Consider the following 21,388-nt stretch of genomic DNA (forward strand, 5'->3'; position numbering starts at 1 on the left):
TTTTTCACTTCTGTTTCCACCATTTCCATCCCAACGCAAAGAAAGTAAAACTTTTATATTTACACGCGCCCTACAATCCCCCAGGAGTTGTTACACTTTCTGAATTTGTTCATTTATTTTTTAAAACCTTTACTCAGGGTCCTCCATGTGCAGGAGACTCTGGGGGCCCAGCGGGCCGTGCTACACCATCCTTGCCCTCGGGGCCCTGGGGTTTAGTTGGCTGAGATGATACATATTCATGAGGACGATAATACAAGACCGCAGTCGGTATAATGAAAGCAGTGAAACAATTATTAAGTAATTCAGAGAACTGAGGACTGACTTCTATAGCTAGAGGGTGTCAGGAATGTCTTTAGATTCATAGGATGTTAGGGCAGAAGCGGGTGGAGAGATCCTCTAATCCAGACGTTCTCCAGCGCATTTTGAGTCACGGAGCCGCTTCTTCAAAAGAAAACTTACTGGGACGCCCCGTGTGGAAACGGCTGCCTTGAGAGGCTCCCAGGAAAAGCTCCAGTCCCGTCCCGTCACCTCGTACTGCAGATTACAGAAATGGGAGGCAAAGTTTAGGTCATAAGAAAAGTCTTCTCAAAGGAAATAAAAATCAGTTGTACCGAGAGCCTACGGGTAACAGGGAAGTGTGTTTGGCTTAGTAAAGCCGCTTTCTGGGGGATGCTCTGCAGGGTGCTCACAGCCTTGTCCTGCCGCAGATGCGTAATAACCCAGTTGCGGGGATGAGACAGAGACAGTAAGTCGAAAGGTGCAGGGCAGCAGCTCAGTGCCTTCGGGAGTGGGGTGGAAACGGCAAAGTCAGGACAGCCCGGGGAAGGGCTGTCAGAGGCTCCGGGCTGCATCTGGAGAACAGAGGTGCCTCCTCGTGCCTGACGCACGTGGTGGGCCGTGCAGATCCTCAACATCTCACAAAACGTGGGACCATTCTGAAGACTGTGGCCCACACCGCTCAGCCAGGAGCCCTGGGGACGAAGGAACATGTGTGTTAGGGCTGTGATGGTGCAGGTGGCACATTGACTAAGAACAGGTTTTTCATCATGTAGAGCCATGGCCGCTGAGCCTGCACGTCCGGAGCCTGTGCTCCGCAACGGGAGAGGCCACAACAGTGAGAGGCCCGCGTACCGCAAAAAAAAAAAAGAAAGAAATATTAGGAGGGGGCAAAGAGAATCATAATAAATATTTTTATGTCTACATGTATGTGTCCATATGTGCCTGCTCACGCGAATCTAGGAGCGTGTGCATGAGTGTGTCCATAGGCGAGCACATAGAGAATCAGGTGTTTAATACAGGACCTATTGACAGAGGCATTTACGGTGCCATAGAGTTATATGCTCTTATTTGAAAGCATATCCTGTATCCTAAGACGAGCCGAAAACATGCAGACACTGGAAGGATGCTGAGAAGGAAGAGAAAAGCTGTCCTGCTTCTCCACCCTCACTTTCATCCTGCACCTCCTTCGGGGCACAGGGGTAGAGCATCTCTCCTGCCTGAGGTCCATGCTGCGTCTCAGGGGGAGGCTCCGATCACAGCATCCTCATCTCTGGGGGTAGGCTACCCCTGTCTCTGGGAGCTGGTGAAGTGAGGCAGCGACTCCCTGGCGTCCAGCATCGCGTCTGGCACATAATAGGAACCCTGAGCGGTGTCATCGTTTTCACTGCAACCTCTGTTCCTCTTGCTAAGAATAGACCTTAGCCACCCTATATTCCACATTTGGGACCCAGAGAAGAAAAGTCGCTTGGCCGGAACCACAAAGCAGCTGGTGGCAGGGCTGGAACGAGAGCAGGGCTCCAGACTTCATCCTTAGTCCCGAGTCAGTGTGCAGATCTCACAACGGTACACCTTCTTCTGGTGACAGTCATCAAAGCCTGCTTTTGTGCGTGGCTGTCTTCCTATACTAGACTCTGAGCTCCCTGATGGCAAATACTTTGTCTGCTTCTGCCTGTGTTCCCTGGACCTGGCACTGTGCCCTGCACATGGTAGAACCTCAATGTATATTTGTTGAATTGAATTACATGCAAAGTACGAAGAAACTACGAATAGGAGTTGTCAGAAGAGTAGCCGTTAAGCAGAGCGCTGTCAGGTTCTGACCATCTAGCAAACAAAAAGCATGATTGATCTGGGCCATGATAGTCTGTGCCCAGATGATGGGGAGGGAGTGACTTACAGGCAGCGGTGACAAAAGGATAGAAGCTTCCTACTGTTCAGAACAACGCGTTTGATCAGTTAGTTGTTGGCTAGATGCACGTGACATCGTTTGGAGGAAGAGGAAGAAAAGTAAAGAAAACCAATTTAAAACTTCGGTGGTGAAGCCCTTCCAAAGTCTCATTAGTAAAAGTATCCTTAATTGTTTAAAACGAGTTTGGAGGGCCCCCTCTAAGTGTCACAAGCTCCCTGAAATCATATGTGTGCTGCCCCTGTGTTTAGCATGTTTCTTCTCTTCTTACAGAAATCCTGGGTGACAGTAACCCAGGTCTGGTCAAAGTATCACAAAGCCCAAATATTTTACTCTGAATTGGGAATCTCCTTCTTTTTCTTCATTTCTTATAAGAAAGTTTGTTTAGATTTTGGTGTTTTCCTAAATTATCTGCCAATTTTCAGGAGCCCAAAACATCATAGAAATCTCACAATGATGGGTGATCTTAAAATTCACACAGAGCAGTGGGTCGAGGCCACCTGGGCCAGAGGAGCTCGTGTGATGGCAGTTTGAGGGGGAGAAGAGAACCCCGCTTCTGGACCACGATGGCTGTGGACCCAGGGGGCCCAGCTCCCAGAGGAGGGTCTGGATAACTGGATGGGATTAGGTTATAATCAATCAATTTAAGTGACACACGGGGGCTGCTTTTTAACTTTTGTGTCCTCTTTAAATATAGTTTCTATTTGTATTGTCTCTGTTTGGCTATTCTAAAGAATATTCTGTATTAAAATAACAGGGAATATGGCACAGTTGTGATGTGGCTCTCAAAAAGAAAACCACACATAATTCAGATCCTAGAAGTGGAGACAGCTACCCTTGGTGGTTAGAGAAAAGTGGGGTGGGTGCTAAGTATCAGCAGGGAAACAATGACCTGAACTGTAAAACACAGGACATGGGAATGGTCTTAAGGGATCCTTCTTTAGCTGAATTTAACTTTGCTGCCTTGACGCATGGTGGCCAAGTATATGCTTGGGAAGTCATCGCTCATGAGCTGTTCATCCATTCAGCAAACATTTTGTTCAGGGCACTGATTCCCAGATTCAGAACAGGCTCTGGGATGACTCATATCCCCAGCCCAAGGATTCCTGTGTGTGTGCGCGTGTGCGCGTGTGTGCGCATGTGCACGCAGGAGCGATTATGTTTTTTGAAAGTAAAATTCAGCATGACACTTGCTACCATTGGTACTTATGACACTTTTTGAGGCACAAATTAGAAAGAACACAGGAGAAAAGTCTGCAGCAGCATGGTAAAGATCTCATTCCTAAATAAGATAAGAACAAGCAACAATGCGATTTAAGTGGACGGTGCATGGGAAAGGGAAGTTTGCAATCACACACACACGAAATACAGATGTCAAACACGGAAAGTTGTCCAACTCCACTCAAAAGTCGAAAAAGGTAACTTAAAGCAATACCAAGATACAATACTTGCCCATTAGAGCGGTAAAAAAGACAACACATTTTTTTAAGTTATACCATAGACCCGCATCCACCCTTAGTTAGAGGGCGAGGAGACAGTGTTCACTGGAGTCCAGGGTCTCTGCCTGGGGCGCTAATGCCCTTGTCCACTGTCTGCCCTCTGGAACCACCCTCCCCTTGTGCGTGACCTGCGCTCCCCCCCCCCGCCCCGAGAGGTTTTCCAGCCCCATTGGCAAAGGCACCAGAGCGGATATGAACTATGGCCCAGGGTGTTTCAGGAGCCGCTGCGTTTCTGCAGCTCCCTTCTCATTTCCTTTGGCCACGAGCACAGTACGTTCCAGATGAAGGCTACCCTTTCAGCCCAGATCCTGGAGGAGGACCAGCACGGTCACAGCTGACCCTTTACCAGGATGTAACATTAGCAAGGAATAAACTTTCATTGTTTTAAAGCACTGAGACTTGGGGGTTTTGTGTTTGAAACCACAAGCTTATTTACTGAAAACCAGCTATAAAACCTTTTTAACACAGCAATTGCAATGCCAGTAACTAGCTTAACCAACACAGTCTTCCCTGTGTGTGAAGATGTATGTTAGAGGGACTTCTGCAACAGTGTTTATGGCAATGAAAAAACAAAAGGAAGCAGCCTAAATATCCATCAGTAGGGAGTGGACCAAAGAGATACGGTATACCCATGTAATGGAATACTATACATCTGCTAAAAACGAAGGTTTACAGCTTGTGAAAGTTTTTTACATCATTGTATATTACAGTGTTTACCATCCTGCAACTTGTTTTCACGCAACGTGGTATTTTTCATACTGGCCCATGTTGATAGGTGTCTGTCTACTCATTTCACGTGCTCTGCGATCTTCCACTGGGTGAACAGACTGCATTTAAGTCATCCCCTCCCCTGCCTGTGGCCAGCTCGGCGCTTGTGGCTCAGACATAATAGCTGCTGCTGAGAATGACCTACTGCGTGCGTGCCTCCTTGTGTCTGTGTGCAGGGCTCGCTCTGAGATGTGGTCCAGGGATGGGACTGTCTGGTGGTGTCAGGGATCTTCTGGTTTCACAGCCGTTGCTCAGTTGTTCTCCACGGTGGCTGTGTTTACTCATCCTCTGGGCATTTGGCTTCATTCTTTTGCTATTGTCAGACTGGATATTAAGACAATATAAAAGATGTTACTCTGAGGTATGCTATATTATACTGTGTGTGGCATATATGTTATTGTGAACACATGCCATGTGGCAAAAATATCTTTTAAATATGCGGAGAAATAATAAATACTAACTCCAAGATAACAGTTACCTCTGGAAAGGAAGCAGACTGAGATTAGGGCAGGGCACACAGGTGACCTCAAAAATCTGTGAATGATGTTTTATTTTTAAAAAGTAAGGCAATATGGTATAACCTTAAGGTCTGATAAAGCTGCATATTTACATGAAAGGTTTTTTATATTTTTTATTTGTATGTTTAAATAATTGCTTATGTGTAAATTTGACCACTTATATGCAGAGAAACATTTTAGGACATTTTAGAAACATTTAGGTTACTTCTGGAAAGTGGGGTGAGAAGGGTCTTTTACTTGTCACTTTATTCCTTCTTGTAGTTTTTGAATTTTTTTAGAAATACGTATCAAGTTTATGGATTTAAAAATAAGAAGGGACTAATCCAGGCTCAGCAGCTTTCTCATTGTATGGCTGGAACAAAAAACATAAAGCTCTTGAAACCTGTGTTTTCTCATCTGTAAAATATGGTTAGAAGCACCTGCTTTGTAGAGCTGGTGTGAGAATTAGAAATTATTCATATACACACCTAGCAGAGTGCCTTTTACATAGTAGGCACTGAATAAATAATAATCTTTTACATTATTAATAAGAATGGAGGATGTGCTCTGTTTGCAAATTTACTCACCCTGAAATGTGCAGGGAAAAGAGATGCAGGGTCTTTACTTCTCAGTAACTGATCTGTTCTTCCACATGAGTGCCCCATGGGGAAATGGGTCTTCGAGCCAGAAAACTTAGTTTGACTCAATAATTTAAACCCACAGCCAATGCCTAGATCCCCTTCAGTGAGTGCTGTCCCTCTAGGTTAAATGCACAGTCTCACATCACTGCTCGCCCCTCCCCATCCCTGGGTCAAGGGTGCCAGATTTAGCAAATAACCCAGTAACACTAAATTTCAGGTAAACAACAAATGGATTTTTAGTAGTAAGTCTCAATACTGCATGGGACATATTTATAGTGAAAAATATATATTGTCTATCTGAAATTCAAATATAACTGGCTAAGCTGCATTCTGTTTGGGCAATCCTATCTATGGGTGAATGGGGGGGGTCACGTGGTCGGGGAGATGAGGCTTCGGATCTCCCGGACTTCGGATGTGCACTGGATAGTGTCTGGGCCCAGTCCCAGGTAATGGACAGGCTTTAGGTCCACGGCTGCTGTGACCACAGTCTGTCTCTCAGCTCAGCCAGGCCGGGGGGTGCTCCCGGGCTGGACCAGCCCATCTTGCCTTTCCATGGTACCTCGGACTGCACTGCTTTTCTGCCACATTCTCTCAGGACGCTGGACTAGGCTGTCCTCTGCGGGGGGCGCTCTAAGCCTCACTGTGCTGAGATCCATGGCAGGTACCCTGGCTCTCGACTCAGCCACTTGTCATGTGGCCCCTTGGAAGTGGGCAGGAAGTTCTGATGATGATCCCCGGGAAGCTGCCCAAATAGTATGTATCCCCAGCTAAGATGCAGCCACCCCCGGGAGTTCATAGCGTCCCAGAGACCCCAGCCTGAGGCAGAGGAGAAGCAGCCCCAGAGTCCACAGCTCCCAGAACACATCCATCTTGCTCTGCACACCTGCCCTCCGCCAGCCTTCACTTCCTGTCTTGTCTGCTTTCTCCCAAGTGCACCAGGGCCGAAGGCGCAGCCTCCCCTGCTCTGTCCTGTGTGTTCTGTGATCATTCATCCAGCATTCGCTCCACGGATATGTAATCGAGCCCCAACTGTGTTCCAAACGGTGTTCTAGATGCTGGAGATAATGGCAGGAAAGACAGACTTCCAGAATTTGTTCATAAAATTCTAGAGCTTGCGTTCTAGGGCAGTTGCAAGGGCCAATGAACAGATACTGAAAATGCATACTAGAGGGTCCTGCCCTTAGGTACGGGCGGTGCCCTGTGAAGAGCAGGCAGCGGGGGCGGGTGGAAGCTGGGCCGGTGGTCGTGGAGGGGTCTCTTCCAGTAAGTGGTGGGAGGAGGCGTGTGAGCAGAGACTTAATGAAGACAAAGACAAGCTGCGCCAGTGTCTGGGGACGGAGACTTCGGGCAGAGAGAACAGTAGGCCCGGTGGGAACACGCTTGGTGTCCGTCACATCCCGTGGGAAGGCCCGCCCCGGCCGAACAGAAGGAGTGCAGAGAAGGGGCAGAGATGAAGTTAGAAAAACCCTCACCTGCCTCTTAATCCACCTTCAAAATAGCTGAAAAATAACTTACAAAGCCTTTTTCTCTTTCTGGACCCTCCTTTTGCTAAAGAGAATAACGAAGTTGATCTACAGACTTGACCCACAGCTGGCCAGGCCCCCTTCTCACCCCAGGGCTGCAGCTTCAGGACAGCCTTGGAGCTGGAAGCTGCGAGCTACGTCACCAGGGAAAACTGAAACGCAGGTGAACATTTGCAAAATTATGCCGTTACACTAGTAAGTTTTTACCAAGCATTACAGGAGACCAGTGGAGGTCATGGCTTCCTCCGGGAGGGGCCCGCAAGGCAGCTTTGAAAGGTGACTTAGGACTGAGTCTGCAGTGATTGACCAGAACTCCGTAAAGACAACGTGGAATTGTGTCTGGACAGTCAGAATGAGGTTATAAGGGTATAGATGTCTTATGTCGTTATAATAATCTAAAACACACACACTTTTCATCGGGTTCATTGTAATTGACGTGGACACAAAGTTAGGAAGACGTGCCTTTAACACCCAGGGCCCAGCCCCTGCCATCGTCCGTGGCTGCTGACTCTTCCGCGGAGCTAGGCGCCCCAGAGCCCCCGGTGAGCACGTTGTAACGAAGGCTTGGTTCTCTTTTGTTCTCCACGAAACTCATGACCCCCTTTTTGTTTCTCTGCCCAATGCAGGTCCTGGGGTCCCCACGGTGACCGTGCACAACACGACAGATAAGAAAAGTAAGTGCTTTTTGGTCTTTGCTTAACTCTTCCTGCGACTTGGGAGGAAAGAAGCAGAAAAGCTTTATGAGATAATCTGGGCAGAGTTTCTGTTTGGAGGCTGAGATGGGTCATGTCCTAGCAGTTCAGAATGAACCCCGCGGTCGCCAATACTGATTCGATGGGATGGAAGTGAAGGTGCGGGCCCCCAGCCAGAAGGTCCCACAGCTGCACCAGTGCCGAGGCCTGGAGGCCACCACAGGGCGTGCCGGCCTTGCCTGCGACAGTCTGGGCAAAGCCCCAGCTGCACGGATATGTGCGTCCGGCCCTGGGATCTGGAGCCGGGCCTGCCCAAGTCCTCCCCCTTCTGAGAATCTCCCCACAGGGCCGAGGCTCCATGGGCGCTTTGAGCCCACCTGTCTCCGTGGCTCTGGGGGCATCTTCATGGCACGCGGGGGACCTCACGTCTTTGCCACTGTAGGGACTGAACTTTCCAGAGAGGCTCGAGGACCCCACACATGTTGGGGGTGACATGTGCATATGTATATTTATACGAAAAATTGGAACTGATGTGTGCAGTCCCAGGCAGACCCTCGGGAAAGCTGAGAAGTAAAGAGAACTTGACCTTTCTCGGCCTTTCTCTGCCCTAATCCATGGGGAATCCTGAGCCTTTACAGTCCCACCTCCCCTTCCCACAGTGCCACCACCCCAGTGCCACCTTCCCTGAAGGACCCTGCTCAGCATTCTACCTTCATACACGGAGTCAAAGCTTGTGGCAATTTCTGTAATTCCCTCGGGAAGCCACTCTGGCTCCTGTCTCGATGGCAGGGTTTCAGGCCCCAAGGAGAGCTGGTTAGGGGGAAAGTTCTGAAAAGGAGATCTCCATCAGCATATTAATCACTGGTTAAAAATGGTTTAAGTGTTCAAACGTCGATAAAATAGATTTATTTAGAGACAGTGTTTAGAAAAAAATCCAAAATGATAATATTCTGCAAAACTATCAAATAATTATCAGAAATTCAGAATTAAAGATAAGTAATATTATAATCACAAGTAAATAATTAAATCATTTAAATGCAAAGAAAAAAAGCCAAAAAATGGATGTCAGAATAGATACAAAGCCCACTCAAAACACTTGCATGGCATCAGAGGGAGCCAGGCTGAGAGTGAGCTGCTTCTCCTCCCCAGAGGAGGAGTGAGTTTTCTGGGTGAAGAGATGTGCCTGGCCCCAGCCACTTCTCCAATGTGGTCAACAGTGGGGGACCATTCTAGCAGGCTGTGAGATTCGGGAGTCTAGCGATAGTCCAGTGATTGCACTATAGTGACTACATGACAGTGACAGCACGACAGTGACTACAGTGACTACAGGACAGTGACTGCACTACGGCAACTACACGGTAATGACTGCACTGCAGTGACTGCACTACAGCGACTACAGTACAGTGACTGCACTACAGTGACTGCACTACAGTGACTGCAGTACAGTGACTACAGTACAGTGACTGCATTGCAGTGACTACAGTACAGTGACTGCACTACAGGGACTGCACTACAGCGACTGCATGACAGTGACTGCACTACAGTGACTACAGTACAGTGACTACAGTACAGTGACTACAGTACAGTGACTGCAGTACAGTGACTACAGTACAGTGACTGCAGTACAGTGTCTGCACTACAGTGACTGCAGTACAGTGACTCAGTACAGTGACTGCAGTACAGTGACTGCAGTACAGTGACTCAGTACAGTGACTGCACTACATTGACTATAGTACAGTGACTGCAGTACAGTGTCTGCACTACAGTGACTGCAGTACAGTGACTGCACAACAGTGACTGCACTACAGTGACTGCACTACAGTGACTGCACTACAGTGACTGCAGCACAGTGCACTACAGTGACTGCAGTACAGTGACTACAGTACAGTGACTGCACGACAGTGACTGCACTACAGTGACTGCAGTACAGTGACTACAGTACAGTGACTGCACTACAGTGACTGCAGTACAGTGACTGCACTACAGTGACTACAGTACAGTGACTACAGTACAGTGACTGCAGTACAGTGACTGCACGACAGTGACTGCACTACAGTGACTGCAGTACAGTGACTGCAGTACAGTGACTGCACGACAGTGACTGCACTACAGTGACTGCAGTACAGTGACTACAGTACAGTGACTGCAGTACGGTGACTGCACGACAGTGACTGCACTACAGTGACTGCACGACAGTGACTGCAGTACAGTGACTACAGTACAGTGCACTACAGTGACTATAGTACAGTGACTGCACTACAGTGTCTGCAGTACAGTGACTGCACGACAGTGACTGCAGTACAGTGACTGCACGACAGTGACTGCAGTACAGTGACTGCAGTACAGTGACTACAGTACAGTGACTGCAGTACGGTGACTGCACGACAGTGACTGCACTACAGTGACTGCATGACAGTGACTACAGTACAGTGACTGCAGTACAGTGACTACAGTACAGTGACTGCAGTACAGTGACTGCACGACAGTGACTGCACGACAGTGACTGCACTACAGTGACTGCACGACAGTGACTGCAGTACAGTGACTACAGTACAGTGCACTACAGTGACTATAGTACAGTGACTGCACTACAGTGTCTGCAGTACAGTGACTGCACGACAGTGACTGCAGTACAGTGACTGCACGACAGTGACTACAGTACAGTGACTACAGTACAGTGACTGCAGTACAGTGTCTGCACTACAGTGACTGCAGTACAGTGACTGCACGACAGTGACTGCACGACAGTGACTACAGTACAGTGACTGCAGTACAGTGACTACAGTACAGTGACTGCAGTACAGTGACTGCACGACAGTGACTGCACGACAGTGACTACAGTACAGTGACTGCAGTACAGTGACTACAGTACAGTGACTGCAGTACAGTGTCTGCACTACAGTGACTGCAGTACAGTGACTGCACGACAGTGACTGCATGACAGTGACTACAGTACAGTGACTGCAGTACAGTGACTACAGTACAGTGACTGCAGTACAGTGACTGCACGACAGTGACTGCACTACAGTGACTGCACCACAGTATATGAGAGGTCACTACTGGGGAAGCTGAGGGTAGGGAGCATAGAACTCAATGCACTATTTTTGAAACTTCCTGCGAATCCATAATTTAAAAAATAGATGTAACTCTGCTTAAGAAAGCCATTTAGTTAAATACTTCTTTGGAGGGTCCTATTATTTTTCTCTCCAAGTCAAGGGGTTAATACCTACCTTTTCAGAATGGATTTTGCTTTTAGTCACATTCAGGCCTGGGTGTGATGACACCATTAGGGACCCTGAGGGTCAGGAGCGTGAAAAGGTCCCAACGCCCCCTCCTCCCTCCCCCAGCCACCTTGCCATTCCCACGGTGCTGGGTGAAGTCACCACCAGTTTCCTAAGGCTCGGGCGTGAGTGAAAATGAAGCAGATTTGTGTCTTAGATATACGGAATAGCATCGACACAACATTTTATTTATTCTATTTATAAAATAATGTATAGGGGGGTGCAGTGCCTCTAAAAGAGAGTTCTGAGGTATTTTACTAATTCTGCCTGGGAAGCCAAACGACCAGTTATTTTCATGTTTGGTTGGTTAGCTGCATTAACCAATCAACCCAATCAATATGGACAGACTGGAGGTTGTAGGTTGTCGTCCATATTCTGTTGTGGCGCTCCCGACATAAGCAGGTATTTTTAAGCGTTTTACTGCTGCAGTTGAACTGTCACTCTTGTGGCTGATTCCCAGAGAGAGGACCCAGGGAATAAGAAATAAGCATTTTGCACACGGGGTGCGGTTGTCTCTGCAGTCGGTGTCCCATTCTTCTTTGAAATTAACAGAGAACCTGGAGGTGACACCGTGGTGCTTCATCTCAGCCATGTGCTGCTAATGGGACACTGGACAACATTTATGTCCTGTGCTGATGCGTGGAATTCTTTTTTGTCACCTTTGTTGTATAAGCCTGTGCATATGGTTACATTTGAGCTCTGGTTTTCCTGCAGCCTAATGCAAACTCAGGAGATATTTCACTCTGACTTTCCCTGTTTCTGCATTTATAGTTCTCGGTATAGCTCAAAATTGTTCAGATTTTTGACTTAAGCCACAAAATTAAGTTGGAAAAGGCATGACCTCAATGTGGCTGCTGGTGTGGTACCCACCACCCAAGAGAATAGGGGTGTTTTTGTTTAGTGTCTGATGTATGTTCTGAGATGGCAGTTTGAGGGGCTCCAGAAAGACCCCCTGGAGCACCTACTTTTCCCCGCCCAGCAGGTGCCTGAAATACTCCTGTTGTGTATTCGTTCCTGTGGGTGTGGACGTCACACCTGCACAAAGGCTTCTTTTAAAATATAAAAATCTCTTACATCATTTGGGATCACGTTTGGCTACATGTAACAGAAAACTCAAGATAACAGTTGCTGAAACTGGATGGAAGACGTGTTGCTTTGTGATACACAGTGGCATCGTGTCTGCATCCCAGGCTGGAAGACAGGAGGGCGGGTGAAGCACAGGGTGATTCCTGTAACTGAGCACCTCAGGCTGTCTCCCCACAGGGGCTGCTGACACTCTGCTTCATCTAAAGGTCACAGCTTGGCCGCGTGTCCCACCAGGCTGCAAAGGATGCTGGGAAATGTCTTTTATCTGGGCTCCCCGCACCTCAAATAAAATCAGGATTTTGCTACTGAATGATCACAGCTGCTGTAACAGCCACCACCAAAATCTCAGCATCTTCGTGTATGAGTTTCCTAGGGCCACCATCACACAGTAGCACACACTGGGGGCTTGAACAACAGAAATTTATTGTGTCGCCTTTCTGGAGGCTGCAAGTCCAAGATCAAGGTGTCAGCAGGGTTGGTACCTTCTGAGGCTGTGAGGGAGACGCTGTCCCAGGCCTCTCTCCCAGCTTCTGCTGGTTGCTGTCGATCTTTGACATTCCTTGGCTTATGGAAACCTCACCCCAGGCTCTTCATCTTCTCCCTGTGTGCATGTCTGTGTCCAAATCTGCCCTTTCTATAAAAGGACACCAGTGGGCTTCCCTGATGGCACAGTGGTTGAGAATCTGCCTGCTAATGTAGGGGACACGGGTTCAAGCCCTGGTCCAGGAAGATCCCACATGCTGTGGAGCCACTAGGCCCGTGAGCCACAACTACTGAGCCTGCGCGTCTGGAGCCTGTGCTCCGCAACAAGAAAGGCCGCGATAGTGAGAGGCCCACGCACCGCGATGAAGAGTGGCCCCCACTTGCCACAACTAGAGAAAGCCCTTGCACAGAAATGAAGACCCAACACAGCAAAAATAAATAAATTAATTAATAAACACCTACCCCCAACATCTTAAAAAAAAAAAATGACACCAGTCATATTGGATCAGGGCCCACCCTAATGACTTCAATTTTAGCTTGATTTCTCTGCAAAGACCCTGTTTCCAAATGAGGTCACCCTCACCAGTCCTGAGGGGGAGGACTTCAGCATCTTTTGTGCGGATGCAATGCCACCCAACACTCAGCAGAACGAGGGTTTCTATTTCGCACACACAAAATACAGGTTGCTCTCCTGGTAGGAACCCAGGGCTGCAGGCTCCTTCTAGAGTGTGGCCCCAGCATCTTCAAGGCTCTGCTTCTGGCCCTGAAGCAGAGAAAAAGTGGGAAGGTTTTGTGATTTTTGTGTTGAGGCCTAGCGGTGGTGTGCATCCTTTCCAGCCAGAACCCCTGCACGTGGGCCCACCTAGAAAAAGAGAAGCTGTGTGCCTGGGAAGGGGGAGAAACTTTGATGAGTTAGCAGTCAGTATCACAGGAAGTAAAAAGGAGAGTGAATCTAGGAGGCCTGTCCCTGAAAGGAGTGACCTAGTGGGTAAGTATGGGCCATTCTTGTGTAGATTACTTTGGTCTGACCGTGAAGGCCCTTTCCAGACAGGTGTGGTCAATGCTAGGGAGGCTCATAGAAGGGGAATGACCTCACCAAGGAAGGTTCTCTGACTGTGGCTGCGAGCACCAGGGCCCAGCATGGAACCATTAAGGACAGGGGGACCAAACTGCGGGGAGCAGGGCTGGTTGTAGAGTTGTAAGACCTGACCCTACACTGGAAGAGCTTAGTATCACTTAGGACATAAAAGACATAAAGCTGAAAGACAGAAAATGTAATAATAAACACAAACATCTAGGAGAGACCATAAAGACTTACATATTCATTAGTGCCTGGTTTGAGCAGTGGTTTGAGTTCTGAGTCTTCATCAAATCCAGAGACAATGTCCCAGAAGACCTGAAAGAAGAGACCAGCTTTGATCTAAGGTTTCAGAGAAAATTGGTCAGGGTCTTTCAAATTTGGTAGGGATTTGAGATTTAGGTTGTTTTTCTGATTTTTTAGATTGTCTCCACTTTCCCCACACTGCTGTGGGCAGCAAAACTGGTTTCCGGAGACATCTCAGTGAAAAGTTGGCAGGTGGTGCCAGAGAATAGGTTTCCTGTTGCTCTTCACGGCACCAGCCCCAAACGCAGAAACGCAGGGACGAAGGGTTGGCAGCTCATGGGAGACCACACCACTGCCTTCCTCCCCAGCAGGGTCTCCCCCGCCCCCTCCCCAGTTTCACCCAAACCTGGTCCTCTGTCGGTGGTTGGCTCTGACCTGTCCTCTTCGGGGGCTGCGTCCCCAGACTTGTGCTCCACTGCTCCTTCATCCCATATCTGTCTTCAGCTGCAGCCCACCGCCTGCTGCCCCGACCCTGCCAGGTGGGCTCCTGAGTCCCCCCCAAGCACACCTGGCAGGTGCATTCAGACAGCTTTGATGCCCTAGCAAGTGTCTGGTAATCGAGTGTTTCCCAGACTTGAATAATAAGTAGACCCTATATAAAGGGGAGAAAGTAAGACTTCTGATACTATGTCTGCGGACCCCAATTTAAGAACTGGGCTTAAACTAACGTCTTATTTCCTAAGAAATGCATTTCAATCCTAAACGGGCACAGCAAAAGAGAGGTTTTATATTTTTAATCAGCAAAAGAATTGAACGTTTGCTTATCATTCAAATGACCCAAAACAATTAATTCTCAGGTAACAAGTGGTCTTTTGTCAGAATGGTGGGCAGGACACGTGACAAGGGATGGTTTATTTGTTGATGATACCGGGAGCTGTGAGACGCTGCACACCCCGTGGCTCGGGGCAGAAAAGAAGGGAAACCTGTTCTGTGCTGGGGGTCAGAGACTTCAGAGCGAAGACAGTGTTGATGGCGAGTCCAGCCTCTTTCCTTTAAAGACTGGAGCTCGGAGACCCCGAGAGATGCGGTGTCTGCTCCACGTCGCACGGCTCTCAGGATGCGTCCTATACTTACTCCCTGTTTATCGTGTTCTTCTGCAAAGATTGTGCATGTTGGTCCTGCCTGGGTGTCGGAGCTCAGCTGAGCATCCCTCCTGGCTGCCCCCATTGGGGAATAACCCGTAATCACCACCCCTGTGTGTGTAGTAGATGCCAGACCCAAGGCCCGGATCTCACCTGTCACCCCACGTCCAAGGGCTGCATCCCCATGGTTGCCGTTGGATGGTGCATGACAGAGCGCGTTTCCCCGCGTCCTCTTGCTTCCGCCCTCCCCTGACCCCGGGAGGAAGCCCGCACAGGCAGTGTAGGCTCTGGTCCCCAGAAGAGACAGCCCAGGTTCAAGCTGCAAGAATACTGACAGCTGAGACTATTTCTTCTGGAATCCTTACTGTTCAGGAGCAAATACTCTCAATAAGAGGAGGAAGTGAGAAGAAATTTTTAAAAAGAGAGAAAGAGGAAGGAGGGAGGGAGGAAAGGAAAACAGCGAAATGTCGCAAAGTTAGTCCACGAGTGAGCTCAGGTTTTTAAAAAGATTTTTCAGATGTTTAGTTTCTTCAGTTCCCTCTGCCCATGAATGCCATGCCCATCAGGTGCCAGTCACAGGGGTGGGGACAGGGAGACTGTGTGACTTGCCAGTGATGACTTGGGCAGGACCCCGTGCCTCGGCCCCCGCCCCCCGCGCCGTTCCCCGGGCTCTGTGCCGGAAGCTGACACCGCAGGAGAGGCCTGGGGCCGCCTGGAAAACAAGGATTGAAGGTTGCAGGTCCCAATAGCGTGTCAAACCCAGAGTCTAGCCTCCAGGCCTTGGCGGCGGGGAGTCAGCCGGGGATTTTTCTGTGTGTTTAACTTCTGACGTGTCTGATGTCGGCTCTGGAGCCTCACTGCCCATCTCATCTCCAGCTGCGCCAGCACGGAACAAAGTGCCCTCAGGTTTTGGTTTGTCTGTCGAACTGGGTGGGCCCCTCTCGGGTGAGGGGCGGAGCCGGTGCCCCCAGACCCTGGGCCCATCCGAGCCTTGGGGCTCCTCTGCTGGGCTCGGATCCACGTGCGTCACGTGCAGGACCACATGGCTCACTGCTCAGCTCTCAGGCCTCAGGTGCGTTTCATGTGGGCTGTGCTCTTCGGGGCTGAAAAGGCCGTGGAAACGCTCCAGGAGCGTCCCAGAGGCAAGCGGTGGGCACTCCGTCCCCCCGGCTGCCCCTGCCTGCAAGAGCTGTCCTGTGAGGCTCGGGCTCCAAGAAGCCATGCCGTGTGCCTGTGCTGCCCGAGGCTGCGTCGTGAACATCTTCTGGAAACAGGACCTGGAGAAAGGCTGGAGGCCTCAGGAGTGGCGGTGACAGCAACAGCGACCTCAGGCAGGTTACAGCTGTCTTGGGGCCAGCGCTGCTGTGGACACTCTGCGTGTTTGCATTCGTCCCGCCCCACCACAGCCCGGGAGGCAGGAGCTCTTGCGACCCCCATCATCCATGAGGAAAACCGAGGGAGAGGAGCACGCCTGAGGTGTCCCAGCTGGAAGGCGCCGGGGCACAGCTCAGCCGGCAGCCAGCGCAGCCGGGGGCTCCTCAGGCCTAGCGGCTCCATCCTGCGCCTGCCCTGAGCTGGGCCAAGGATCCTTTGCTCTGGGATGAACCCCGCTCAGCCCTGGTGTGCAGCCTCGGGGAGGATTCTGGGGTCGGCAGGACCGAGCCCTTGAACTGCACCCCGAATGCTTAATCCCCGTCAGCACCACATCCACCACTTTTAACATAACCAAGTAACCACTTAATACCAAGGACCAGCCTGCCTGAGGCTTCCCAGACAGTACTGGGCACGAGCCTCACAGCAAGTTACCTGAGATCACATGGCTATGGCCAGGCCAGACCTTGGTTCATGTGACCCTAAGCACAAGGTCCCACACCCGGGCCCCAGGAGCCCAAGGCCTTTGCTTTGCTGTCACCTGAGTGACGTGCTCACAACCGCAGCATCCCTGATCACCGCTCCAGAGGCAGCCCCGGTTGAACCTGACGCAGCTCTGAGTCCCTGATGGTGTTTGGGCCCGGCAAGCAGAGTACAGAGCTACCTCACAAGTCAGGAGGGCAGGTCCCACCAGCGTGTGGATCGGAGGCAGGACGTGGGGCCACCTGCCCACAGCCCAGTGGCCCGCAGGCGATCGGGCTCTTGGGGAGGTGGCCTTTGGGCAAACTGTGGAAAGCCTGGACGTCCAGCTGTGTATGGCCCACGTGGTGTGACAGTGACAGGGAAACAGAAGCCGTGGGAGCACAGCCCGGCAGGCGGCAGACGGGCCCCCGAAGGTCCGGTCAGAGTCGGAAGGCAGCAATCATTCCCTGGTTCCAGCCCTGCTCTGAAATTCGAAATCACTGTTTTAGAAGTCTTTGTCTTTCCTCCACCTCTGCTCCCGACCCCAGAGCCACCCGGGGAATACTGGACTTCTTTCCCTTTAGAAAATCTTATCTGCAGACAGAGCCTGCGGGTGTCACAGATGTGCCTCTGAATTATTTAGAAGCTGTTTCCTTAAGAACGTAATTATGGTCGGGGCCAGAGCACACTCCTCAGGTGCTGGCGTAGGAAAACCGGCACAGTCGCCGCGTTAGTAGTTGCTGGCTTCAGTGTGAGTGTGAGGGGGGTGTGAGCTCGGTGTGCGGACACAATTCAGGTGCAGAGGCATGCGAGCACCACACGCCTCCCTGCCCGGCACAGCCCACAGGACAGAGTGCCGCAGGCGGCTTCGGCGTAGTCTGTGTCCCGGCAGCGCCCGCAGTGTCGTAGCAGCTGCTCACAGACTCCAAGTTACTGGGCTGCCCGGTGTGCCTCCTTCACCAGAACTCCTAGACAGGGCCTCTCCCTGCCACTCCCTTCGGTCGGGTTTTTACACAGAAGCAAAACCAACTCGTACGGCCAGCTGGAATCACAGGCGTTCTTCTTTGAGATTGTCCCAGACACGGGCTGTTTGGTGTCTGTCCCCTTTCTCACTTGGTTCTCTCTGCCTGGGAGACCCCCCCTGCCGTCTTCCTCTGAGGGCCCACCCAGGGGACGTCACCTGTGCTGTCAGGCTCGTGGCAAGCAGGTAGGATGGGGGGATGCCAGGAGGTGCCAGCCAGCATGTGCCCATCTCGGTCAAGGCCTCCGCTGTGTCTGGAAAGTCCTCCAGGTCTGCAGCTCCCCCCCCCACGCCACACACACACACACACACACACACACACAGCCCTCCTGGAGGGACAGGTGACGATCAATTTTACAGATGGCTCGCTCTAGGCCAAAACACGGCAGGTTTGGGGGCGAGCTGGTGTTTGGCTAACAGAGTGCGGAGTGAGCGAAGCACATGGCACCTTCTGCCCCTCAGGGCACCTGCCTCGGTGTCCCTGGGACACTGGAGGACTGGCAGGTCCGCGGCTCTGTGCCCTTTCCTGAGTTGGGATGTAGTTGATGGGGTGGGAGCCACGCACGGCCCCTCTCACCAAGCCCACCCGCCTGCTGACATGGTGCCCACACCACGAATGCACTTATATCACCCTGCTTCCAGGTTGCTTAGAATCTGGCTGGAGAGAAAGAGAGACACAGCAAAAAGAACAATTACCACCCAAACTGTGTGGCTTAACAACTGGACGTTGGGAGCTGGAGAACGCAGTCTCCAGGTGAGACGGGGGTCTGGAGGGCGTCCGTGCCAGCCTCAGGCCAGGGTCCAGTCTTAGCCGTGCAGCCCCGGGGTGGGCAGGCCGCGTCTGCGATGCTGCAGCCACTGAGCAGGGAGGACGGGGCCCTGATGCTGCCGGGACAGGTGCACAAGAGGAAGCTGTCCGAAACATGCCGGGAGGGGCCCAGAAAATCCTGGCGGGTGGCCAGACTCGAGTAATCTGCGTGCAGTCCCCGCTCTCCCGCTCCCCTCAGAAACGCGAGAGGGGCGGCCGGCTCTTCTCTCTGGCTTGGCTGCTTATTGGCTTCCATTTGATTCTGGTCATTCGTGTCCCCAAATCCGGCCAAGTGGCAATTCCTCCAGGGCCCAGAGCCAGCAGAGTCTCAGAACGGCCTCGGTCGCCACCGCTCGGCGTCGGCCCGCTGGGGCACAGCCGGGGAGCAGCCGTCGTGAGCTGTCCTGGGTCCTGCAGGCTCTGCGGGCCCAGCTCTGACAGTAGCTGATCCCCCCAAATATGAGGGGCTCACATCTGATTGAGGAGCGGCCGTTTGCATGCTTCAGACTGCAGGTCCCCACGGCCCCGGTGTCAAAAGAAGAACCCTTCGGGAACAGGCCGGTCTTTTCTTATTTCCTCTGCCATGATTCTGCCCTCTCTGAATGCAATTATGGGAACAAATAAAATGGCTCAACTCAGCTCCCCTGTGGGACAGCCAGCTCTCTGCTGATAAAACCAGTTGTGTGGGCAATCATTAAATGAGAAATCTAATATTTAACTAAATTGAATAGTGTGTTGCTTTGGCGCCTTTCTGTGAAGGGTGGCATTTCAGTATAGAGGGACTAGCTATTCACACGCCACCTGCGGAGGTTGTGTGCAGTTAGAACGCCCTGTGCGGTTAGGACGCCATGTGCGGTTAGGACGGCCGTGTGCAGTTAGGACGACCGTGTGCGGTTAGGACGACAGTGTGCAGTCAGGATGACCATGTGCGGTTAGACCAACCGTGTGCGGTTAGGACGCCGTGTGCGGTTAGAACGCCGTGTGACGTTAGAACGCCGTGTGCGGTTAGGACGACCGTGTGCGGTTAGGACAACCGTGTGCGGTTAGGACGACAGTGTGCGGTTAGGACGCCGTGTGCGGTTAGGACGACCGTGTGCGGTTAGGACAACCGTGTGCGGTTAGAACGCCGTGTGCGGTTAGGATGACCGTGTGCGGTTAGGACGTCGTGTGCGGTTAGGACGACCGTGTGCGGTTAGGACAACCGTGTGCGGTTAGGACGACCGTGTGCGGTTAGGACAACCGTGTGCGGTTAGGACGACCGTGTGCGGTTAGGACAACCGTGTGCGGTTAGAAAGCCGTGTGCGGTTAGGATGACCGTGTGCGGTTAGGACGACCGTGTGCGGTTAGGACGACAGTGTGCGGTTAGAACGCCGTGTGCGGTTAGGATGACCGTGTGCGGTTAGGATGACCGTGTGCGGTTAGAACGCCGTGTGAGGTTAGAACGCCGTGTGCGGTTAGGATGACCGTGTGCGGTTAGGATGACCGTGTGCGGTTAGAACGCCGTGTGAGGTTAGAACGCCGTGTGCGGTTAGGACGACCGTGTGCGGTTAGGACAACCGTGTGCGGTTAGGACGACAGTGTGCGGTTAGAACGCCGTGTGCGGTTAGGATGACCGTGTGCGGTTAGGACGTCGTGTGCGGTTAGGACGACCGTGTGCGGTTAGGACGACAGTGTGCGGTTAGAACGCCGTGTGCGGTTAGGACGCCGTGTGTGGTTAGGACGACCGTGTGCGGTTAGGACGCCGTGTGCGGTTAGGACGGCCGTATGCGGTTAGAGCGCCGTGTGCAGTTAGGATGACCGTGTGCTGTTAGAATGCCGTGTGCGGTTAGGACGCCGTGTGCGGTTAGGACGGCCATGTGCAGTTAGAGCGCCGTGTGCGGTTAGGACGACCGTGTGCTGTTAGAATGCCGTGTGCGGGTAGAACGCCGTGTGCAGTTAGGACGCCGTGTGCGGTTAGGATGACCGTGTGCTGTTAGAATGCCGTGTGCGGTTAGGACGCCCGTGTGCAGTCAGGATGCCGTGGGCTCCCGCACAAAGCCGTGGCTCCCGGATCCAGGGACCGGGAACGCAGCGCTTCGGTGGCAAGTCTGTGTTCTCGTTAACTCCTCGCAAGCCTCGCTTGTAGGCTGCAAAGCAGCACGTCAAACCTGAGCACGAAGCTTCTCCTTCAGGCTCATCTGGTGTCAGAAATATCAAATCCCGATGCAGACACGTGGAGAGAAGGTTATAACAGACCTTGAGAGGCTGCACCAGGTCTCTTCGTTGTGAAGTTTGATCATCCAGGTCGGCCCTTACTGGAGCCTTGTCCACCCCCCAGAAGCAGAAGCTCAGTGCTGCGTCTCTGGCAGCAAAGGACTCAGCCTTGCTCTTGACCCTGAAGACATTCTTCCTGGGCTCCCGATGACTCCCTCATCCTCACGAGTGTCCGTTTCTCTGGTCTGACCCACATTCGCACACCCCGAGTCCCTCCCCTGTCTCCACCGGGGCTTATCTCATAGGCAGGCAGAGAGGTCCAGGTCACGGTCCAGAGGGCTGAGGCTTCCAGAAGACCCTGTAAGGTCTGTGCTCCGGCTCCTACGCTAAGCTTGGATTTGGGTTGCCTCGATGA

At 51.6% G+C, this 21,388-nt stretch overlaps 1 protein-coding gene across 5 annotated transcripts in view; it reads left to right on the forward strand.

Moving 5' to 3' along the window:
• The window catches only part of DPP6 (dipeptidyl peptidase like 6), a gene marked incomplete at both ends in the record, with an annotated part of 1,069,187 nt that overhangs the window by 1,021,986 nt on the left and 25,813 nt on the right, over positions 1-21,388 (forward strand). For all 5 annotated transcript variants that reach the window (XM_081243456.1, XM_081243458.1, XM_081243455.1 and 2 more), the window contains one exon: positions 7,737-7,784. In XM_081243456.1, coding sequence (XP_081099582.1) covers positions 7,737-7,784 — 48 coding nt within the window. The remainder of the gene's footprint in view (positions 1-7,736; positions 7,785-21,388) is intronic.

This window comes from Mesoplodon bidens, assembly GCF_964165515.1.
Source record: "Mesoplodon bidens genome assembly, chromosome: 9".
NCBI lineage: Eukaryota > Metazoa > Chordata > Mammalia > Artiodactyla > Ziphiidae > Mesoplodon > Mesoplodon bidens.